This window comes from Prionailurus viverrinus, chromosome A1 (genome assembly GCF_022837055.1).
Source record: "Prionailurus viverrinus isolate Anna chromosome A1, UM_Priviv_1.0, whole genome shotgun sequence".
Classification (NCBI taxonomy): domain Eukaryota; kingdom Metazoa; phylum Chordata; class Mammalia; order Carnivora; family Felidae; genus Prionailurus; species Prionailurus viverrinus.
This window is the reverse complement of record NC_062561.1, coordinates 82,819,630-82,840,536: the sequence shown is the minus strand read 5'-3', so window position 1 is coordinate 82,840,536 and position 20,907 is coordinate 82,819,630. Positions and strand designations below refer to the sequence as shown.

The window sequence follows — 20,907 nt, the reverse complement described above, 5'->3', positions numbered from 1 at the left end:
TTTTCCTGTGGGTTACTTTGAAAAATTTTTAGGATTCAATTTTGATTTATCTATAGTATTTTTACGTGTATCTCTTTATGCATATTTTTATTGGTTGCTGTTGGTATCATATGTACATAATTTATCACATTCTATTGCTGTCACTTTAGCAGTTCAAGTGAAGTACAGAAATATCACATCTCTTTATCCTTTCCTGTTTATAATTACCTTAATTATTTCATCTACATACACTTAGAACAATATCAGGCAATGTTATGGTTTTTGTTTCAACCATCAAACATAATTTAGAAAATTCAAGAAGAGGGGCTCAGATGGTTAAGCGTCTGACACTTGGTTTTAGCTCAGGTCATGATTTCACGGTTTGTGAGTTCAAGCCCCTCTTTGGGTTCTGTGCTGACAGTGCGGGGCTTGCTTGGGACTCTCTCTCTCCTTCTCTCTCTGCCCCTCTCCCACTCAAGCATGCATATGCTCTCTCTCAAAATGAATAGATTATTAAAAAAGAGAAAAGGAAATTCAATAAGAAAAGGAGAGCTTATAGTATTTGCCCATGTTTCGCTTACCATGTTATTTCATCCTTCCTAATGCTCCCATATTCTTTCAACACCGTCTTTCTGTTTCGAGAACTTCCTTTAGCCATACTTTTAGGATAAGTCTGCTGCTGACAAATTATCTTCCTTTCCTTTTCCTTCATTTGAGAATGTTGGGGCCCCTTCTTCCCTGCTATTTGTGCTGGGTTCAGGATCTGGGTAACAGATCTCTTCTTTCAGCATCTAAATATATTTTGCAGCTTCCTTCTGACTCTGCTTTCTGAAGAGTAATCTTCTGTAATTCAAATGTTTTTTCTCTGGCTGCTTTCTTGATTTTTGTGTGTGTATGTTTTCAATTTTCAGAAGTTTAATCATGATGCACTGTGGATCTGGGGAGTTACCCTATTCGGATTTCACTTGGCTTTGTGAACACACAGGTTTATATCTTTTGCTGTGTTTGGGAGTTTTCAGCCCTGTCCTCTTTCTTCTCTCCTTCCAGAACTCTGATGGCACAGATGTTACATCTCCATTAGTCCCCAGGTCCCTGAGGCACTGAACATCTTTTTCCTACTGTTCAGATCACGTAATTTCTATTATTTTTTCTTCCATGTCACTGATTTCTTTCCTCTGTCCCCTCCTTTATGCAGCTGAATCCATTCATTGAGCTTTTTATGTTCATTATTGTATTTTTTATATTTCCATTGGTTCTTCTTTGTATCTTCTGTTTCTTTCCTTAAACTTTCTTTTTGTTGAGACTATTTTTTTCTTTGTTTCACAGGTTTATGATCGCTCCCTCAAGCATTTTTATCACAACTGCCTTAAAATCTCTGATTCCAACAGCCTTATCACTTTGATATTAGCACCCTTTGATTGCCTTGTTTTAATTCATTTTGAAATCTTCCTGGTTCTTGACTAAAATACATGATTATCAGTTGAAACCTGGACATTTTCCTATCATTTAATCCTTCAGTTTTAGCTGGCTTTTTTTTTATTCCAGCCCAGCAGCAGAAGGGGGTGGGCCCCACCTCTTTTCTGCCAGGTGGGGGAGAAGTCTGGGCTCCCCACATCGTCTGGAGCCCGCTCTTTGTGGGGCATCTGTCGCATGTTCTCAGAGCATGCTGTGTGGGAGCCTCCCTTCCCTGCCTCTCCTCCCCGCAGGCACACATCCGGAGGGCACTGTGATCATGTGTGTGCAGTTCAGCCCACACTTTCTCACATCTGGGACTCCAGAGACTAAATGTGGATGGTTTCTTTCAACGACTTCTGGAAAGGATTCACTTCTTGCTCATTTCAAGGACATGTCTATACTTCCCAGGTGAGGGTGGCATTTATTCTGTGGGGACGGTCGCTTCTCTGTCTTCAGGCCCCGGCGGCTGGGGTCCCAGGCCCATGGGCCGTGGGCAATTAGCAACCTAACGTCACTGTGTCTTACTGACCTGAAATCCCCAAGTTGTGAATGAGAACAGCGTACGAAAGACACACAGATTTGGTCCATTAAAAAATTATGAGTCCAAGCTAAAATGGTGCTACTCCATCTGAATCTTTGGGGGCTCATTTTGCTAACAAACGAAATCATGTTAAAATAAGTCAGAACAACTGAAAAGAGCACTTTTCATTATTCTTCTTCCAAATGAAATGGTCAAATTTGGCCACAAATGTCCCCTCAGAGGGAAAACCTAGAGGGGACAGCAAATGAAATCCTAGGTCCTTAATCAGGCTTTGACTTGGATATTTGTGAAAAGTCTTAATCAGGCTTTGACTTGGATATTTGTGAAAAGTCTTCTGTGGTACATTTGTCTCATGGCAGCGGTAGGTACCCCGGTGAGCAGATGTCACGGCCCCAGCTACATAAACCGCCAAGGTCTCCTGCCTCTGGTCCTGCGTCAGGGTGTTCAGGGGGCCTGCAGCCCTCTGGGCGGTCAGGCCGCCTTGGCAGGTCAGCTCACTCAGAAACTCGGCCCTGGGACAGGCGGCAGGAATCTACGGCCTGGTAATTCCAACGTGCTGTCAGCCCATGCGTGCCCCGGACATCACCGGGGTCCTAAAGCCACAGGCACAGTACACCAGGAGCCCCCGCTGGGTCAGAATCTGCATTTCAACAAGGTGCCAGGGGCCAGAGCAGACAAGGACTCGGCCAAGGGCATCCGGAGAGGAGGGGTGGCGAGGTGAGGAGGCATCTGATAGCCACTGTGTTTGGATAGCAAGGCGTGATCACGCCCTGGTTCTTTCTCCCGAGACTTGACCTTCAGGGGAGGAGACTATAAAACCCACAGGCCACCTTTCTCCCCTCAGGCCAGGTGTGGGGAGCTCCCTGATCCGCAGGGGCGATGGCGGCGCTGCAGGAGAAGAAGTCATGCAGCCAGCGGATGGAGGAGTTTCAGCGCTACTGCTGGAACCCGGACACCGGGCAGATGCTGGGCCGGACGCTGTCGCGGTGGGGTGTGTGCCCACGGGGACGGGGACATGGTGGGGTGGGGGGTGTGCCCGCAGGGATGGGGACGTGGTGGGGTGGGGGGTGTGCCCGCGGGGATGGGGACGCTGTGCCGCCCAGGCACCCAGGACCCAGGAGGCTGCCTGTCTCCAACCAGATAACCCAAAGGCCCATTTTGGCTCCAACGCCCCCCTGACAAAGTGGGATCATCTGAGAGCTGGCCGCAAAGGTTCAGCCACAGACTTGAGAACAGCATTTTTAAAGCTATGCTCCTAAAACTTAACGATTTTTATTTTTTTATTTAAAAAACTTTTTTTCATTTTTATTTATTTATTCTGAGAGTGAGACATAGCACAAGTGGGGAGGGGCAGAGAGAGGGAGACACAGAATCCGAACAGGCTCTGGGCTCTGAGCTGCCAGCACAGAGCTTGACGGACAGTTCGAACCCACGAACCGTGAGATCATGACCTGAGATGAAACTAAGCCAGATGCTTAACTGACTGAGCCACCCAAGCGCCCCAAAGTTATGATTTTTAAAGACTGTTAAGGGGTACGGAGCACCTCTTGGGTGAGGAGAACGTTCTAGAACCTGACAGACGTGATGGTTGCACAGCACTGTGTGTGAATGCACTGTGAACACCACTGCCTTGTGCACTGAGGTGGTTAAACCTGCAGCTTTACACTGCACACCCCCTTTCCTGCAGTATGGATCAGCCTCTACTACGTGGCCTTCTACGTGGTGATGACCGCAATCTTTGCTCTGTGCATTTACACACTCATGTGCACAATCGACCCGTACACACCTGACTACCAAGACCAGCTAAAGTCACCAGGTAAGGGGGGCTCATGCCCGGACCCCAGGACCCAGTGCGTCAGGCCACATGCAGTCCGGGAGCCCTGGGCTCAGAACACAGACCCTCAGGAACAAAGCCCAGAGAGGCAATCAGGAGGGGCCACTCATGCCAGGGCCCAGGGCTCTGAGGGGGACACCCTCCCATCCCCGCTGGGGCCTCAGGGCTCAGAAGGGGGACACCCTCCCACCAGGGCCCCAGGACTCTAAAGGGGACACCCTCCTGCCCCACCCTGGGCCCCAGGACTCTAAAGGGGCCCCCCCAGGCATGGATAGCCCCTCAGCTTCTTTTGAGGACAGTGGCTCCAGGTTATGGTCAGACTTTGGCTGTCGTTTTAATTGTTAAAACAGATTTGTTACAGGGACCATGTTCATATCGCTCACTTTAGATGCCGACAAAGGTGCACAGGGCCCGTCTGGGAGAAGGCACCGAGCAGGGAGGCTGGGGCCAGAGGAAAGGGCTTGGTGGGAGGAAAGGGCTTTTGTCTTGCACTGGACGCACGTCTGCACCGAGGCCTCTCCTGTTACCACGTCCACAAACACGAGCTCGGTTCAGAACACACTGTTCTCTAAGAGCAGCTGGTCTGCCGTCCCGTGTGGGGAAGGACGCTTGGAACGAAGGCCGAGCCCGGTGTCCGGAGTCACCTCTGGACCTAGCCCAGCTGCCTGCACAGACCAAACGAGAAAGGGCAGGGGGAGAAAGGGGAAGAAGTGAAGGAGGAAAACGCACTTTCCAGCACAACTATGGAGACGCTCACCACTCGTGGGTGGCGTCCCTACACTTCCCACGGAAGCAATAGCCCGAGAAATGCCCAGCGGCCACACCGCTTCCTGTGGGAGGAAAGGAAAACCCAGCAGTGAGAGCCAGGGGGCGTGTGTTCCCCCAGGCAGGCCCCTCCACCCCAGGGGTCTTCGGGAAATCCCTTCACCTGGCATCACACCACAGTGCTCTACTGGGCATTGTTTTTAGAGCCAGGCAACAGGTAAGCTCACGGTGGCCGCAGAACAGAGCATGATGCGTGGCACACGTGCTTCGCCCGGAGCCCGGGGGGTGGGGGGGAGCAGCCACAACTGACACGCACGAACAGGCTGAGAGCGCCAGCAGAGAGGACCCTGTGCGGTGTGCCCACGCTCCCCTGGGTCAGATCCTCGCCAGGGTTTGACCTGAATCTGCACACAGACGTTGCGCCCACAGCATCCACGAAAGGACAGAACACCGGCTGACGTATCTAAAAAGTCTCCACGTCAAAGGGGCCAGCTTCGTTCACACAGGGAAACAGCACGTGGTATCTGTGGACAGTTCGATGACGACACACTTACAACAGCATCGGGACACGGAAGGAGGAGAGTGGAATCTGGGTGGTGGGACCCCATTTATCCAATTTATGGCACACACAGGGTCGCGTGTCTGACGCTCACAGAAGTGAGGACGCCCAGCACACAGGCAACCACTGCCACTCCCTACACGTGTGCATCCTTTTTGTACAATTAACATGTTGTCAATTGCTTTTAATCAAAACCAGTGAAGATTTTTCAAATGTGTATTCAAATACAACTCCGCCTAGCGTGGTTCCGACGAGTCAGGCAGGGCCCCTGTGGAGCCACTGTTGCGGAGGACACGCAGACACTGTCCCCTCGCACGGGGGCCCCTGAGGACTGCAGCAACCCATGCTTGGCCACCGGGCCAGACAGCGGTGTGTGGGAGTCTGCAGCACGTGGCTGGGTGTGACCAACACCTTGGGGGTAACTGAGTCACACGCGTCCTGCTCTCTTCCCAGGGGTGACCTTGAGGCCAGATGTCTACGGGGACAAGGGCCTGGACATTTCCTACAATGTTTCCGACAACAGGACCTGGGTGGACCTCGTGCACACCCTCCACACCTTCCTGGCAGGTGAAGTTTAACAAGCTTCCAGCCTCTGCTTTTCCCGCTTCCAAGACAATTTCGTGGAGGGGCCTGGGCTATGCCCCCCTCCAGCCAGCCCCAGTGCACGTGTCCCCGCAGGCTACTCGCCAGAGTCCCAGCAGGACAACATCAACTGCACCTCCAAGGAGTACTTCTTCCAGGAAAAGTTCACGGCCCCCAACCACACCAAGTTCTCCTGCAAGTTCACAGCAGACATGCTACAAAATTGCTCAGGGCTGGTGGACCCCAACTTCGGCTTCGCAGAAGGAAGGCCGTGCTTTGTGATTAAAATGAACAGGGTGAGTCCTGAGGGCCCCTGTGGAGACGGCCGTGGCATGGAGGCCGGGGGTCTGGCCCTCACGTGACCCACGTGCCCCTGTCCACGGTGGCGGGGCTGGGACGTGCACCGCTGCCCCCTCCCGCTCTGTTCCTATGCTCAGCGTGCCCTGAGCTTCCCCCCCGATACGACCTGAAAACAGCTCACACAGCAGCAGCACCTCGACACTGGGCAGCAGAGTCCAGCTCGTGTGCACAACAGCTCGACAGCAGCCGGGCCACATACAGGTGCTGGGTGGGCACCCGGACACAATCCAGAGCAGAGGTTTTCAATATGGGCCAGGGACCCTCTGCCAGGCATGAGGGAGGCTGGACAGGCCAGTGTGAGAGCCGCAGGAGAGCACAGCCCATGCAGCCTCAGTGCAGGGGACGGGAACATCCCACCAGAGGCTGACGACGGCAGAAGGGCCAGGGGTGTCTGCTCCATACTGGGCGACAGGTGCGGTCTCGGGACTCCCCACACCTGCCGAGTGCTATTTATCTCCCTTCCCGAGAGACGGGGAGGCCACGAGTGTGTGCCCTGCACACGCTCCTGGGTCCCTGCTGGGTCTCGTCACCACCTGGCAGGGGAAGGGCGTGCAGGGAGGGCAGTACTGCCCTGGGCACCAGGCACAAGGAGGTACATCTGAAGGCCGAGACCCTAGGAGGCTGAAAGAGCATGACGTGAGAGCAGCACAGGTGAGCTGCGGGCGGCAGGGGCAGCTGCCGCGCCCGCTCCAGGGCCCCACGGAGCACCAGGGAGTGGCTCTGCGGGCGGTGACAACGGAGCCCCAGGCCGGACAGGCCCTTCACACACACAGCCGGCAGGAGAGCTACAAGGATGCCCTTCCCTTCCAGATCGTCAAGTTCCTCCCCAGCAACAGCACGGCGCCCAGGGTGGACTGCGCCTTCCTGGTGAGTGCGCAGCCGTGGCGGTGGAGCCACTTCTCCCCAAGCTCCTCTCAGCCGCCAGCCCAACCGTCCGGATCCACAGTCGCACGAACCGTCACAAACCATACTTAGAGCAGCTTCATTAAGGGCACAAAAACCGAGTAAGAAAAACAGTGTATCGTTGTTACTGTTCTGCTTCCAGAAGCGTCTGGAACAGTACGTTACTAACACGCTTCAAAGTATTTGGTGGCAGTTTAGAAAAAACCGAGGTACCTTTTTACAGTTTTTTTCTCTTATTTACTTACACGTATGCCAGGTGACCAACAGCCATGGATGTTTAACAGCATACGTGTTCGGGCTCCTAAGAGTTGGCATGAATTCACTGCAGTTTTTCTAAAAACCAGCTTTTTAAAAATTTTTTCATTTACCTATTTTGAGAGAGAGAAAGAGAGAGAGAGAGAGAGAGAGAGGGCGAGCACGCACACAGGGGAGGGGCAGAGAGAGAGGGAGAATCCCAAGCAGGCTCCACACTGTCAGCACAGAGCCCGAAGCAGGGTTCCATGTCACAAACTATGAGACCACGACCTGAGCCAAAATCAAGAGTCAGACGCTTAACTGGCTGAGCCCCCCCCTCCCCGCCTCCCGCTGCAAAACCAGTTTTCAAGCACAAAAAACAGACTGCTTCCGTTCATCATTATTTTCTAAAGCTTGTTTCCCTGGCGGCTGCGACAGGAGGCTCCCTTAGGGCAGCGCCTACCTCCAGGGCCTGTCTCTTGTGGGCGAGTCCCTGGCTCGCTCTGGGCCCTCCTGTAGTCACTCGACCACACATGTAGGCCAACCTGAGCTTTAACAGACACCAAAGTGTTCTCCATCTGTGTTCTGACGAAATCCAGCCACCCGCCAGGCAGTTCGCAGACCCTGACAATGACGAGAAACGAGAAAGCAGTGCTTACCCCAGACTGTCACGCAAACTTTTGGCCAGTTTTGGCAAAACCGGCCCACCCAGCCTCTCGGCTTTCACTCCCGTATACGGACAGACCAGCACATTCTTCACTCTGATAGGTCACCAAAGTGACCTTAGTTTGGCAAACTAATAGGTTATGTGCCCAATGGGATCTCAGTACTGATCCTAAAGACCAGATCTGGTCTCTGGTAACTGCACACGAACTGTTTGCGTGCACACACACACAGACAACCAGGCAGGACACACACAAGCTGCACGCACATGTACCCAGCTCCTGCCTCACCCAGGCGGTGGCCTCTCTGTCCCCAGGACCAGCAAAAGGACGCCCAGCCCCTGCAGGTGGAGTACTTCCCACCCAACGGCACCTTCAGCCTCCACTACTTCCCTTACTACGGGAGCAAAGCACAGGTAGGCCTGCCACCAGCCGCAGAACCGTCTCAAAGTTAGCAACGTGCTTGGCGTGAGGACAGCCATCAACATTCACCTGCACCGCAAACCAGGCTGCCTCAGCCCATCCTGACCACACAGCTCTCTGGGCACTTCCCAAACCCACCGCCCGTAACTACCGGAAAGCACAAGGCTCTCACACAAAACATAAATATCAAACCTAATTCTTCTACCTTCCGAGCACTTCCCAAATCCTGTTGGGACACCACATAGCCATTTTGAAGCACTTCCTCCAAGTCTCTTAATTTTTCCTGTTCTATTTTTAAACTAATTTTCATCAAGTACAATTTGAGGCCAACTTTGTCACTGGTGCTGTCTCACCCCCCAGACCGACTCTCCTCGTTCCTACATGGAGAGAGACCCCTCTGTCCCTGTGAGTTCTGGCACACAGCAGAGCGTGTGAGGGCAGCCATGCTCAGATAGGGCAGGCGGGCACCGCCTCCAAGCAGCCCGCCCGGATGTCTGCCACAGTTTCTAACTCTCGCTTCCTCCCGTCTTCCCACATCGTTCCAGCCCCACTACAGCAACCCTCTGGTCGCTGTAAAACTTCTCAACGTCCCCAGAAACACGGAGGTCCTCATCGTGTGCAAGATCCTGGCCGATCATGTAACATTTGACAACCCCCACGATCCCTACGAGGGGAAGGTGGAGTTCAAGCTCAAAATCCAGCAGTAGAGAACAGGGTGCCTGGCCGCCAAGCACTGGAAGCAGCCCAGAGCCGCAGGCCGTGACCTGTAAACACTTAGCACTGGAGTCGACGGCTTCTCGCTAAGTCTTCTCTGCTCCTTGACACAGAATTCATAGTGAGGATCAAAACGCTGGGCCAACACGGTGACCCCGAGGCAGTGGTTACCCACTAACGAGACCCAGATACTCGCCCCAGGCGAACTTCTCTCTCCTTACTGTGCCTCAGCTTCCCTGACCTCTGCGATCTCCTGGGACCCACGTCAGCAAGAAACACGCCTCACAAGGACGGACGATCGGAAGGCTTGCTTTTAAAGACACAATTCCTACCCTGTACAAATAAAGCACATTAAAGTCACACTTTGCTCTACATACAACAGTCACGTCTTTCCTGATAAGGGGAAAAATAACAAAAAAGTCACTTTTTCTTTAAGAACCCTCTTCTTAAAGTTTCAATCCCAAGTCAGGGAAATCAGACTACGCTGGGGAGCCAGAGCTCTGGCTGGTAAGGAGGGGTGGTGAGCAGGTGGCGGGTGGGGCAGAGCAAACCCCAGAGGGAGTCAGGGCGCTGCGGTCGCCAAGGGTCACGCCTCCGCCTCTGCCAGCTGCTCTAGAAAAACCTGGAGCATTGTGGCCAAACAAGCCCCCTGTCCCAGAGCAACCCCGCCTCCCACCCTAGTATCGCATGCGGCCTGGTGTCTTACTCCCATGCAAGCACCCCACACGTTGTCTGGGGGTCCCGCCCACACACAGCAGGCAAAGGGCGCCAGAACTCAGTGGCCCCCTGGCCCTCAGGGCAGTTGAGGGAAGTCATGACCGGCCAGAGCAGGCAGGTGGCCACATCCACCCACGGGACTGTGGGCTCCCTTGCAAGGCCTGTGGCTTCAAAACACTGGTGGGTTTTCTCAGCTGGTTCAAGTTAAGATGGTGAACTGTCCTTTCTTCTCTGACGATCTTATTCCTTCTGAGACTCAATAGCCCAGAACCTGTCCCAGCTCTGAGGATGCAGGAGGAGGGTGAGGGGCGCTCTGTGCGCGGCCCGGTGACTGTCCTCGCTCAGCGAGAAGACACACACTGCAGCTTCCGCACAATAATCGTGAATTAGAGGAACACGGAGCTGGTTTAAAATGCCCATGCGCGTTTTATTAATAAAAACTAACAGTGCCGAGTTAAACAAGTCAAACAATTAAAGTCTCTTTATATTCCATAAAATATTACAGAAAAGTTTATTTGTGTTTCAATAAAAAGACTATTGTTGTAGAACAGGCAGCTAACAGCAACTGTGCGGTTAATGGTTCTTTGTGAATAAATTTTAAAAGGGACTACTGCCTGTCCTGAAATTCCGTTTCTTTTTATAAAAAAAGAACTATTAAAAATGATTGACAAATTTTGAGTTAAAAAACTGTTAGAACATTCTCTATATTTAATGTCAACTTTATCGTAGATTATAGGAAGATGCTCACGAAACAAATACGACGTTTGTTTCCGTTTGCGTCTTTAGACGACAGACGTGTAGGTGTGTAAACAACTATATAGTAAAGTCTGCAGACGCTGCCTGTGAGAAATCAGGCAGGCCTCACCGCAAGCCGCACGCCGCTCCAAGCCCTCCAGTTTTCGTAGCTGCACCAGCACGGCAGTGAACTTTTACCAAACAAAACAAAAACAAATAAAGAACTTCGCAATTTGCTGCAACATAGAGGAAAAAAAAATGAACGAACTTGATGGAGTCACACAGTCAATATAATTTAAGGGAAAATAAAGTCCTAATACAATTCGTGGCCCAAGGCTGAAGAGCAGGGCTCGGCCGGCACCGTCCGCGGCTGCCGGCGGGCTGTGGGAGGAGGCACACTCAGCAAGAACCAAGGGGCAAAGTGAACTCTGAGCTACAGACAGACAACGCAAACAAGATCCTGGACAGCGGAGAGAGGCCCTGCGTCGTGGCCGGCGCCCCAGCGCGCCCCAAGCCCCCGCAGAACGCAGCCCTCGCCTACTCTGGCGTCTCCTCGGGAGGGGCCAAGGAGGAACCCAGCCCACACCAAAAGCAGTCTCTCCCGATGCGGACTGTGAGGGCCGGCCGCGGGTGTCAGTCCTCCTCCTCATTCTCATTGAAGTCGTCGTCCTCCTCCTCGTCCTCCCCGACGTACGACACGGGGGTCTCCACCCGGGAGCCGCTGTACTGGGACCCGCTGGAGCTCGTGGCCAACACGCCATCCGCACCATTGGTCAGGTCGCTATGGGAACGAGGAGACAAGGCGGTCAGCAGCACGCAGCCCGAGTGGGGCGCCCCCACGTCCACTCCCGCCAAGGTGGCACTTCACCCCAAGCCCCTCCTCAAGACACAGATCACCACACACGAGGCAACGCCAGCAGGGCCACAATATCTGTCATGACATCACAAACCAAGCCCCGACAGGCTCAAACTGGAAACCACAGGTCCTTCTTCCAGGCCTTGTACTTGTGACCTCCTGGATCTCCAGGAGGGAGGGGACAACAGGTGAGGAAAAAGGGGCCCCAAAAAGGACATGGAGCCCTCCAAAGCAAGGCATTCCAGATGGCAGCGCACGGGGGTGCCCAGCGAGTTGTGTGTGCACGTGTTATGTGCATGGCTATGTATGTGTGTGCACATGTATGCACATGTGTGACTGTATGTGGTTGTATATGCATGTGCATAGTTGTGTGTGCACATTTATGCACGTATGTGGTTGTGCATGGTTGTATATGTATGCATGCATGCGTGTGGTTGTGTGCACGTGTATACATATATGTGGTTGTATATGCACGTGTGTAGTCATGTGCACGTGTGGTCGCATGCGTGCATGTGTACTGCCATGCGATGGTATATACATGCACTTGTGTGTGCGTGCGTGTGTAAAGGACACCCCAGGCCCACACTCCACCACCACCACCACCATCACCCCCTGCCCTGTACCGTGCGGAGCCCTGGGAGCAGAGCTGTAACAGATGAGTCTCACACACTCTGCAAGCTGAACTTCCAGGAACAGCCCCCAGGACCCCACACATTCTACCATTTCATGAAATGGCACTTTCTGAAGGCCACTGGGGTCAGCAGGGCAGGGAGCAGGGGCGCAGAGAGGTGGAGTCGCAGGGCTGGGTGCTAGAGGGAAGCAGGGCTGCTCAGACGTGCGTCTGGAACCCATCTATGTTGGCACTGGGCCCTGAGAGTCTCAGCAGGGGACACGTAATCATCTCTGGCTGTCACATGGGGTGTGAGGGGGGTGACTATTGGCACCTGGGCCCAAGGGTGCCACCAAACACATCAACAAGGCACCGGGCAGCATGCAGGACAGTCATCTAGCCCCAAATGGCACCAGTGCCTCAGGCAAGACCCTGGCCTAGAACAGAGAGATTTTAAAAACTGGGGTCCTGAGGAAACACCTCTGGGTTCAGGCGGCCCCTGGCACAGAGTGGGTCAGACACAAGGCAGCAGACACGGTCCTGGGGCCCCGAAAGGTGACTGCCCACACCCACTAAGAGTTGCACACACCCGTTTGACCTGCTCAGACACTTGTTGTCAAAAGTCACTGTGATTCCTTGGTATTTGGGTCTAGCAACAAGAAAAGTATCCTAAGAGACATTAGACACTAAAGGGATTCCAGCCTGCAACGCAGAGCTGCACAGAGATCCCCCAGATTCTGGCCAGTCACCTCCCGCAAGCATGCGGGACTCGGGTACCCCTCTGCCACCAGCCTAGAAGGCCTGCAGCTGCCTTGAGAGCACAGGACGTGGGGGCAGAGCTGTGCAGGACACGCGTTTTAGGCAAGGAACGACTGCCGAGGGCGGCTCTGGTGGGCCAGCGTGGACGGCTCTGGTGGGCCAGCATGGACGGGGCCCTGAGGGCACTGCCCCCACCTCTGCCCCCGGCCAGAGCTGGGGCACGGCGATGCTTTTCTCTAACGCGCAAGCAGACATGCCCCTCGCTAGTTAGGATTTGTTCGCACGGTGCGATGAGGACCATTCATCATTATGCTCTTTGACAAAGGAACCCCACAACTGGGAAACCCAGCCTCGCAAACATCAGAAAAGGCCAAAAATTTAGCCCTAAAGCTGCTTCAAACTGCAGCCTCTTTTCTAAGTGGGAACCACCCAACTGCCCAGCAAATTACTGCGCTTTTGTAAACGTCAGGCTGGTGTTTACGTTGGTTTTTCTTCTGAAATGGTAATGGCTTTGCTTCCCTCATGTAAAAGCTGATGTGAGTCTCTGAAACTTTAATCAGTAAAAACAATTTCACAAACATGAAAAGCTAAAAAATACCCAAATTCTGCCTCTTGCAATAACTGGTTATCAGCATCACACAGACTACTGCACACACGCACACACATGCACACACGCACATGCACACAGGCAGAGGGAGGGAGCTGACCTCCACCTAACCCTGACCGGGGCCAGACACCCCACCAAAGACTTCAGTGCAGGTGCCACAGAACCCAGGAGTTGCGTGATGGCCACAGAAAGCTACACTGTCCTTTATCAGATCAGATCCATCCCACTTGGTTGAACCTACAGACTGCTTGTCTACCTTATATTTTTAAAAAATCTAACATTTATCATTATGTAGGACTGACAGAAGGTAATATGGGTAACGTGTAACCTAATATACCGTGAAAGTTAATAAAACTCTGTTTTGTCAATACTTAGAGAAAAAATTATATTAATCTTTAAAAACCTAAGATAAATACCCAGGAACAACATAATTCTGTTCCGTGGGACGGCTGGACCAAAGACTAACACCCAATGGTTTAAATAATAAAGTTCCTTTAGTGACACACAAAAACTACAGTAAATGGCAAATTGAAGAGAGCAGGGAACAAAATTCTGTGCACGTTGTGGCCCCAAGTGTGTTAAGAGGCAACAACAGGGTTGTGTTGTGAGCTGTGCCTGGCCTGCGTGTGGGGTCCTGCCCCGTCCAGAGCCGCGGTCACCTGGTAGAAAGCCTCGTGCCGTTGGAGGTGGACACCGATGTGACGAACACCCCTCCGATCGATCCCTGAGCCATCTCTGAGAAGAGAAGAAAACGCAGCAAAGGTCACAGGTGGAGGCTCGCGCTGCAACCAGGCGGCCACGGGCCAGACGGCCGGTCCCCCGAGCACCTTCCTCCCCAAGAGGGACCAACCATGACTGCCGGCTTGAGTGGGTGTGCCAGAGTGTAGCCAGTGCCAGGGACTTGTCCAGGGCCCTGGGGGGCGGCAGGCGCCCGGCGGTCCAATCCAGCCCAGCACCTCTGGGGGACAGCCCCCGCCACAGCTCTTTCACCACAAAGCCCCTTCCCTCTGTGGCCACGGCCCTGGTGCTCAGCAGAGAAGTCCCCAGAAGGGAAGGCAGTGGGAGGACCAGGGCTCAGCTCACCAGGCACACAGCTCCTCGCCCCTGAGTCAGGAGGAGGCCACACTGGGTCACCTGGCAGGGGGCACCGACGGCCCTCTGGGGGTCGGGGGGGCCGTCCTGCCTGCGAGACCTCCAGCCCCACCTCACTTGCACACAGAAGGTGAAACCCTCACTTAGCACCTTCATCGCGTCAACTACACCGGCAAAGCCACAGCACGCCGCTGTGGCCTCCCCATGCCACGCTCCCCCTAACCCCACAGCCCCAGCCCTCCCGCCCAGGCCGTCCCTGCTCTCGCCAGACGTCCCGGGCTCGGGTGGGGCCCCCGTGGCTCGCGGACATGACTGACCTGTCACGTAGGGCTCCAGTGCCTTGGGCACCAGGCTCCTCGCTGTCTTCAGGTCCTGGGCAGAGCAGGTGCCAGATTCCAGGCCGCAGGCCATTCCCATGCGCTTCAGCACCTCAACGTCGTCGTGGATCTCAAACGTGTTGTCAAAGTTGAACAGGTACTCGAACCTGGGGACAGTCACCCCCAGAAAGGGAGTCACCTGCCATCTTCAAGACAGGGAGGGGCAGGAGTGGCTCCAGTCCCCTCAGCGGGAACACCCCTCACCCCAACCTCACTTGGGCCCCTTTTCATCTGCTGTCCTGCCAAACCCACGGGCTCCACTCTGCACTGCCCGCAGCACACCCCCCCCCCCCCCCCCCCCAGTGAACGCGCTCTCTGGATGTTTAAACAGGTGTGCTAGTAACAACACCTCAGACTTTATCTGTTTCCCTTTTATGTATTTTTAAAGTGTTTATCCATTTATTTTGAGAGAGGGAGAGAGAGTGTGAATGGGGAGGGGCAGAGAGAGAGGGAGAGAGAGTTCCAAGCAGCCTCCCTGCTGTCAGCAGAGCCTGATGCAGGGGCTCAAACTCGTGAACCCCAAGATCATGACCTGAGCCGAGACCTAGAGTCAGACGCTCACCCTACAAGCCCCCCAAGGGCCCCTGTTTTCCTTTTAAAAGACAAATGTTTATAACCAGGGACGTGAGAAATGAGTCTGCACCTTAATTATGCTATAAGACTGTACTTAATAATCAGAGTTAGTACTTGTACAAAAGAGCAAGCAGACGCACTGCGTCTTTCCTAACTTTGAGGTGGCATCCTCCACTCCGACCTGAGCCTCAGCTGGGACCTGGGGGGGTGGGGGGGCCCTCCGGGGAGTACCTACTTGTCATTGGAAATGCTGCAGTCGATGACAGTCTTCTTGCTGGTGTTGACGATGATGAAAGGCAGGTGGATGACCGAGTTTGGGGGGGGCGGCCGGCTGGCTTGCTGCTCTGCCTGGCGGTTCCTCTGCACCAGGTTCTTGAAGGCAATTTGCTACAAAAGAGGAGCCACAGCCAGCCGCTCACACCAGCTGCCTCGATCTAAGGCCTTGTCCACAGGAGTCCCCGACGACCCCACCCCCGGCCGCACAGCACAGAAACAGGGGTCGGCCCCTTGAGAGGTCAGAGAGGACAGTGGGCAGGGAGGGGGGGGCGGGGAGGGCATCAGGGCCCAGCAAAGAAAGCACACCCTGAAGAAAAGCACACACCCCGAGGAGAACGGATGTAGGCGCTCACACCTCTAAGACAGAAACATCCCCAGGACCGGCCTGTCCCCTGTATGCACCCACCCCAGAAGGCAGACATGCAGCCACACACCCAGAACCTCCCAGAGGAGCAAACGCCAGCACACCGCCGGGGCAAGGCTCTCTGGGGGCACAGGTGCTCAGCCCCAAAATGACAGCACCTTCAGGATGACCCTCCCACTGCTGTGGCAGAAAGCGCCCCTCCCTCCCCAGCTGGCCTGGTGCCTCGGTGCTCACCGAGCAGAAGGATGAGGGCGGGGGGTGCTGCTTTCCCGCCTTCCTGCCCAGCAAAGCATTCCCACCACAGGAGACCTCCTCTGGGGCGAAGGAGACACCGAGGCTCAGGTAGGGCGCCCCCACACCCAGACTGCCCAGCGGGACAATACGTACAGCCTCTGCCGTGGTCTGCAGGTGCGGGGCCAGCAGGCATCCCAACCTCCCTGCTGGCCCCTCCTGGACTTTTCCCTGTTCAGAGATCTCCCAACCTCAGCTGCTGGGCCTGTCTGTCCTGAGACCTCCCTACACTTCCCCCCAGGGTCCCAGGGCTCCCCCACACCCTCCAACCTGACCACAGGGCCTGTGGTCTCACTGCCCTTGGGGTGCAGGGCACCTCAATAAATCACCAAATTATCTTCCCTTTCCTGACCACCCAGCACTTCTGTGGCAGCTGACCTCCCTGCACTGGACTCCCCCCCACTCCCAGGGCCCAGCCAGACGGCCCCAGCACCACAGCCTCAATCCAGGGACTGGCCACCCCTCCAGCAAGCTGTTTCTCCTTCCAACCCAGACAGACATCTCCAGGACCTTACAGGGACGAGGGCCCTACCTGCGGACATCTCTGCAGGTGCAGGGGACAGTGCCACCCACCGACCACAGGTGCTGACCTCTGACCCACACTCGCCATCACACCCCAGAACATGCTTCGTACCTGTCCTAGGGAAGGCTCACGTGCTACCCTCCAAAGTGCATCCCTCCTGCCACTTAGACTCTGTGACAACCAGCACACACACTACACGTTTGCTCACACGCACTCTCTCTGGGAACAAGGCCCACGTCTAGAGTTCACATCCGCGACGCCTGTGCAGGAGCCCAGTGGGTGCATTCAAACTCTCAAAGCAGAGATTTCACGAACGGGATCCCTTCTTACCCACTGAGGACCCGCTCCAAGGCTGCGGGCAGTACGACCCTGCTTGCACTATGTCTCCTATTCGTGCGCCTGTGACAGAGTCCGTTAAGTGAGGTGCATGACACACAGCGCTCAGGACAACACTGGTGAGCCGTGTGAACGCGCCCTCCCACCGTCCGTCCTGCGCGTGAGCTGGCCAGGACACCATGTGGGCGCAGGGGCGCTTGCTGCGAGCAGGGCCGTTACCTGCAGGATGAGCTCCTGAAGCTGAGACTGCTTCTGCTTTATCCTTTCCAGCCTCCTCTGCCGCTCCACCTTCAAGACAAAGACCACACTGTCACAACGCATCTGACAGTGTCCCTGCAGGACAGGCCTGCCAGGAATCTCCTGGCGGGGAAACAGTCTAGAAGGGACGTGGCCCGTGGGATGGGACACGGGGGCGTTTCTTCAGTCTCAGAACAACACACCCTTCTCTGTCTTCTCTCGTTTTCTGGACACGGTTGATATAAAACTCAAATCCCACAAGCCAGGACTCAGAATTTACCTCCGCTGGGTGCACCGCCCTCAACTGGGCTGGGGCCCACAGAGCACAGACGAGCTGGATGGGCCACACACCAACATTTGGCGGGCAAGCAGGGGGCACAGGGAAGTGGCGGACCCCTGGTCCAGGCAAGGCACACACAACACCACACCCCGAGCGGGCACCCCCGGGGCACCCACAACACCAGACCCCGAGCAGGCACCCACGGGGCACCCACAGCACCAGACCCCAAGCGGGCACCCACGGGGCACCCACACAAACGTCTGCACCAAACACGCTGCTCTGGGGTACACCTACAGGGCACCATGGAAAATAATGGGTCAGCCACATACCTCTAGATTCTGACATTCCTGAGCCGAGTTGGTGGGCAGACCAATCCATTTGATCTCCTTTTTCTCCTTAGAGATGATGTTCATGGCCATCAGCACATTTAAGGCGTCATAGACTCGTCGTCTTATGTTCTTCTGGTCATAAGCCTGGGGAGGGCAGAGCAGGAGTTTTCCAGACCATCCAGAATAGTTCCCAGGGAAACACCTCAACAGCAGACCCGGACACACTTAAGATGGTACGCAGCAACCTGCCAGCGGTGGTGAGTCACTCACTCCTCGCGTCCCCACGGAATGTGAAGGGAGAGTCAGAGCCCGCGCACGCCTGGATCTGGGGCGAGAGGGCCCCGCACTCCAGGTAGGTCAGGAACACTCTTCAGTGTGGTTCTCTGACTCGTGCGTGTGTGTGTGTGTGTGTCAAATTGCTTCAGAAAACACCAGCGGGCGCCGTGAGACACCAGGCCTCCCCGCCACGCAGCGCACACTCACAGATTCATTCGGTAGGATGTGGTTGTCGGCGGCACTGAACTCGGCAACCAGCTCGTCGGCCACCTCGTTGTAGGACGTGGTCCCCTTCCTCTGCACCTTCTCACAGACTTTCATGGAGAAGTGTCGCAGGCCCTTCCCGTTCTTCTCCCCTTTCCGGTGCCGCTTCCTTCAAAACACAGAGGAATGGCAGCGCCCTCAGCACCCTCAGCATCTGCGTCGCAGCAACGCGCTCACCCACAGGCCCGGCAAGCGGGGCGAGGCCGAGCCCCCACGCGCACACCCAGGGACCTGGCTCATCTGCAGACTGCTGCGCACGGTGATGGGGCCGAGGCTCCCTCCTCTAAGGGCCAGGCCTCACACATGCGTCGGCCCCCGGGACGGGCGGACGCCGGATGTGCACAGACGCACTGACACCGCTGCTTAAGAGCACATCAACTGACACAGGGATGGTGGGCGTTTCACTGCAAATTTAAGAATTCTGGGGGAGGATGTGAGCTTTCAGCCACCGACACTGAAGGCTGGAGGGCACTTCAGACTGGGGGGAACCCAGCATCTCAACTTAAGTCACCACAGCAAGGAAAGGGTGGCTCTGAGTTTCTCAATGGATGATTCAGGGAATGATGGTTTTTGCTTTAGGACCAATACAGACATAATTCCAAAAGTCTTTGTTTTTAAGGAAAGTCACAGAGCTGACCTTCGAGTACAATCGTTTTCTCACTGGCTGCCTTTACTGGAGGAAAGGGTCAAAGTGACAGTGTGGTGGGACCATCCAATGGGGTGTCACCCGTGGAACAGCCGAGTTACAGCGTTGCAGCGGGTGAGGCTGCTTTGAGATCCGTGCTCCCTAGACGCTACTTTGCGGTGCAGACAATGGAAAAAGCGTCAAAGTTACTGCAGCGTGGAGAAGCCAGCTTCCTCCTCTTCTTCCACCAAGAGCTCCCCACCCTTTACAGTGTGCAGCATCCCCCGAACCATGGGGGCAGGGGTGACTCCCCACCCTTTACAGTGTGGACCCCCGAACCGTGGGGGCAGGGGCGACTCCCCACCCTTTGCAGTGTGGCCCCCCCAAACCATGGAGCAGGGGCAACTCCCACCCTTTATAGTGTGGACCCCCGAACCATGGGGGCAGGGGTGACTCCCCACCCTTTACAGTGTGGACCCCCGAACCACGGGGCAGGGGCGACTCCCCACCCTTTACAGTGTGGCCCCCCCGAACCGTGGGGGCGCTCCCCTGCAGCCAGACTTCTCCTTTTTGAGGAAAAGCGTGCCCTGACTTTGGCTGTGGCGGCCAGCCCGCGTGGCCCAGAGAGCTGGGGGTACAAGTCTAGGCAATGTGCTCACCCGGCAGACCAAGGTGAGGGGTCTGAAGGCTGGTTCTGTGAGACAAAGTGAGTGTTAGGGGTGTGTGGGCTTCCTACCACGATAGTGTTGGGCGCTGCAGGTCTCTGAGGCGTACCAATTACCTACAGTCAAAAGAGACAATTCAGAGCACAATCAGAAATCTCCCACACGTGACCCTACCATTCTTACTCCCCATCATCTCCAGCCACTGCTGAGTCTCTCGAGCCACAAAGATTGGGGAGAACACGGTGTGTGAGCAACACCCAACGGCTGATGCTGTAGCCACGGGCGCCATTATCTCACTTGGGTTCTGAACCGTCGCTTCCCTCAGCCACCTCAGGCGTCCTCCCCGTCCAACAAGAGCAGCAGAAAACGCCCCACCCGAGGAGGCCGTGCTTAATGGTGGTTGACGTGGTTAACAGTGGGGCGTGCCACGCAAGCCTCAGGGAACGCCCCCCATTCCGCTTGCCCTAGTTTACTTTCCCCGTCCTTTTCATGACATGGACAAGGGTGAAATTCTGTCTTCCAGGCGTGAAGTCAGGCCAAAACCCAAAGAAAAACTCTCAGAACAGAGGGGTCACAGGGCAGGGCTCGCAGTGCCCCACCAGCCCATCCACGTGTGGGAGCCTCATCCCCGCGGTGGCTTGTGGGGGCCCCGGCACCCCAAATAGTGCAGGGCAGGGAGGAGGGAGGCAATTAGCACTGGGAGCAAGTGTGACCCACCCTGCACGTAGGGCGGCTGAGTCTGAGCGCCCCACGCCATCTCTGCACCAAAGGAAGGGGAAGCCTGGTTTGTCTTTGACAAGGACTTAGAATTTGGCCCCATCCATTAATACGCAAGTATTCACATGGGGGACACAGTCATTGCTGCATAGAGCGCAGTAAATATGTCCGTTTTCCAGGATCTTGTACGAGACTCCACCCACACCAAGAATGGTCAGAACAGTACCTCCCAGTTTCTGCACAGACAAGAGCTTAGCGACACGAGGACACTGTCAAACGAGTCAAGGTCAGGCACCAGGTGCTGGGGCACCAGGTGCCAGGGCAGACCTTTGTGGGGACAGGTGCAGCCTCAGGGACTCACCAGGCCCACTGTTCAGGCCAGGGGGA

General features: G+C 55.1%; 2 protein-coding genes across 3 annotated transcripts in view; one reads left to right on the top strand and one right to left on the bottom strand.

Moving 5' to 3' along the window:
* Positions 1 to 2,854: 2,854 nt before the first annotated feature.
* ATP4B (ATPase H+/K+ transporting subunit beta) lies at positions 2,855 to 9,004 on the top strand. The gene is made up of 7 exons (XM_047858325.1): positions 2,855 to 2,966; positions 3,663 to 3,791; positions 5,587 to 5,700; positions 5,812 to 6,011; positions 6,886 to 6,942; positions 8,192 to 8,290; positions 8,843 to 9,004. Exons 1-7 carry the CDS (start codon positions 2,855 to 2,857, stop codon positions 9,002 to 9,004), a joined length of 873 nt encoding a protein of 290 aa, XP_047714281.1.
* A 1,130-nt stretch (positions 9,005 to 10,134) lies between these two features.
* TFDP1 (transcription factor Dp-1) overlaps positions 10,135 to 20,907 on the bottom strand; it is a 40,309-nt gene continuing 29,536 nt past the window's right edge. For both annotated transcript variants that reach the window (XM_047858316.1, XM_047858308.1), the window contains exons 5-12: positions 19,798 to 19,919; positions 18,457 to 18,622; positions 17,974 to 18,117; positions 17,347 to 17,415; positions 15,573 to 15,724; positions 14,705 to 14,871; positions 13,955 to 14,030; positions 10,135 to 11,244 (exon numbers count right to left, since the gene is read on the bottom strand). In XM_047858316.1, coding sequence (XP_047714272.1) covers positions 11,097 to 11,244; positions 13,955 to 14,030; positions 14,705 to 14,871; positions 15,573 to 15,724; positions 17,347 to 17,415; positions 17,974 to 18,117; positions 18,457 to 18,622; positions 19,798 to 19,919 — 1,044 coding nt within the window. In that variant the 3' untranslated portion in view covers positions 10,135 to 11,096. The remainder of the gene's footprint in view (positions 11,245 to 13,954; positions 14,031 to 14,704; positions 14,872 to 15,572; positions 15,725 to 17,346; positions 17,416 to 17,973; positions 18,118 to 18,456; positions 18,623 to 19,797; positions 19,920 to 20,907) is intronic.

What these genes read in the sequence shown, in the direction of transcription:
- ATP4B (XM_047858325.1), top strand. Translation starts at nt 2,855, where the DNA reads ATGGCGGCGCTGCAGGAGAAGAAGTCATGCAGCCAGCGGATGGAGGAG. An exon ending in CCTCCACACCTTCCTGGCAG is followed by an intron (nt 5,701 to 5,811) that starts GTGAAGTTTAAC and finishes GTGTCCCCGCAG; the next exon opens with GCTACTCGCCAGAGTCCCAG. An exon ending in GGGTGGACTGCGCCTTCCTG is followed by an intron (nt 6,943 to 8,191) that starts GTGAGTGCGCAG and finishes CTCTGTCCCCAG; the next exon opens with GACCAGCAAAAGGACGCCCA.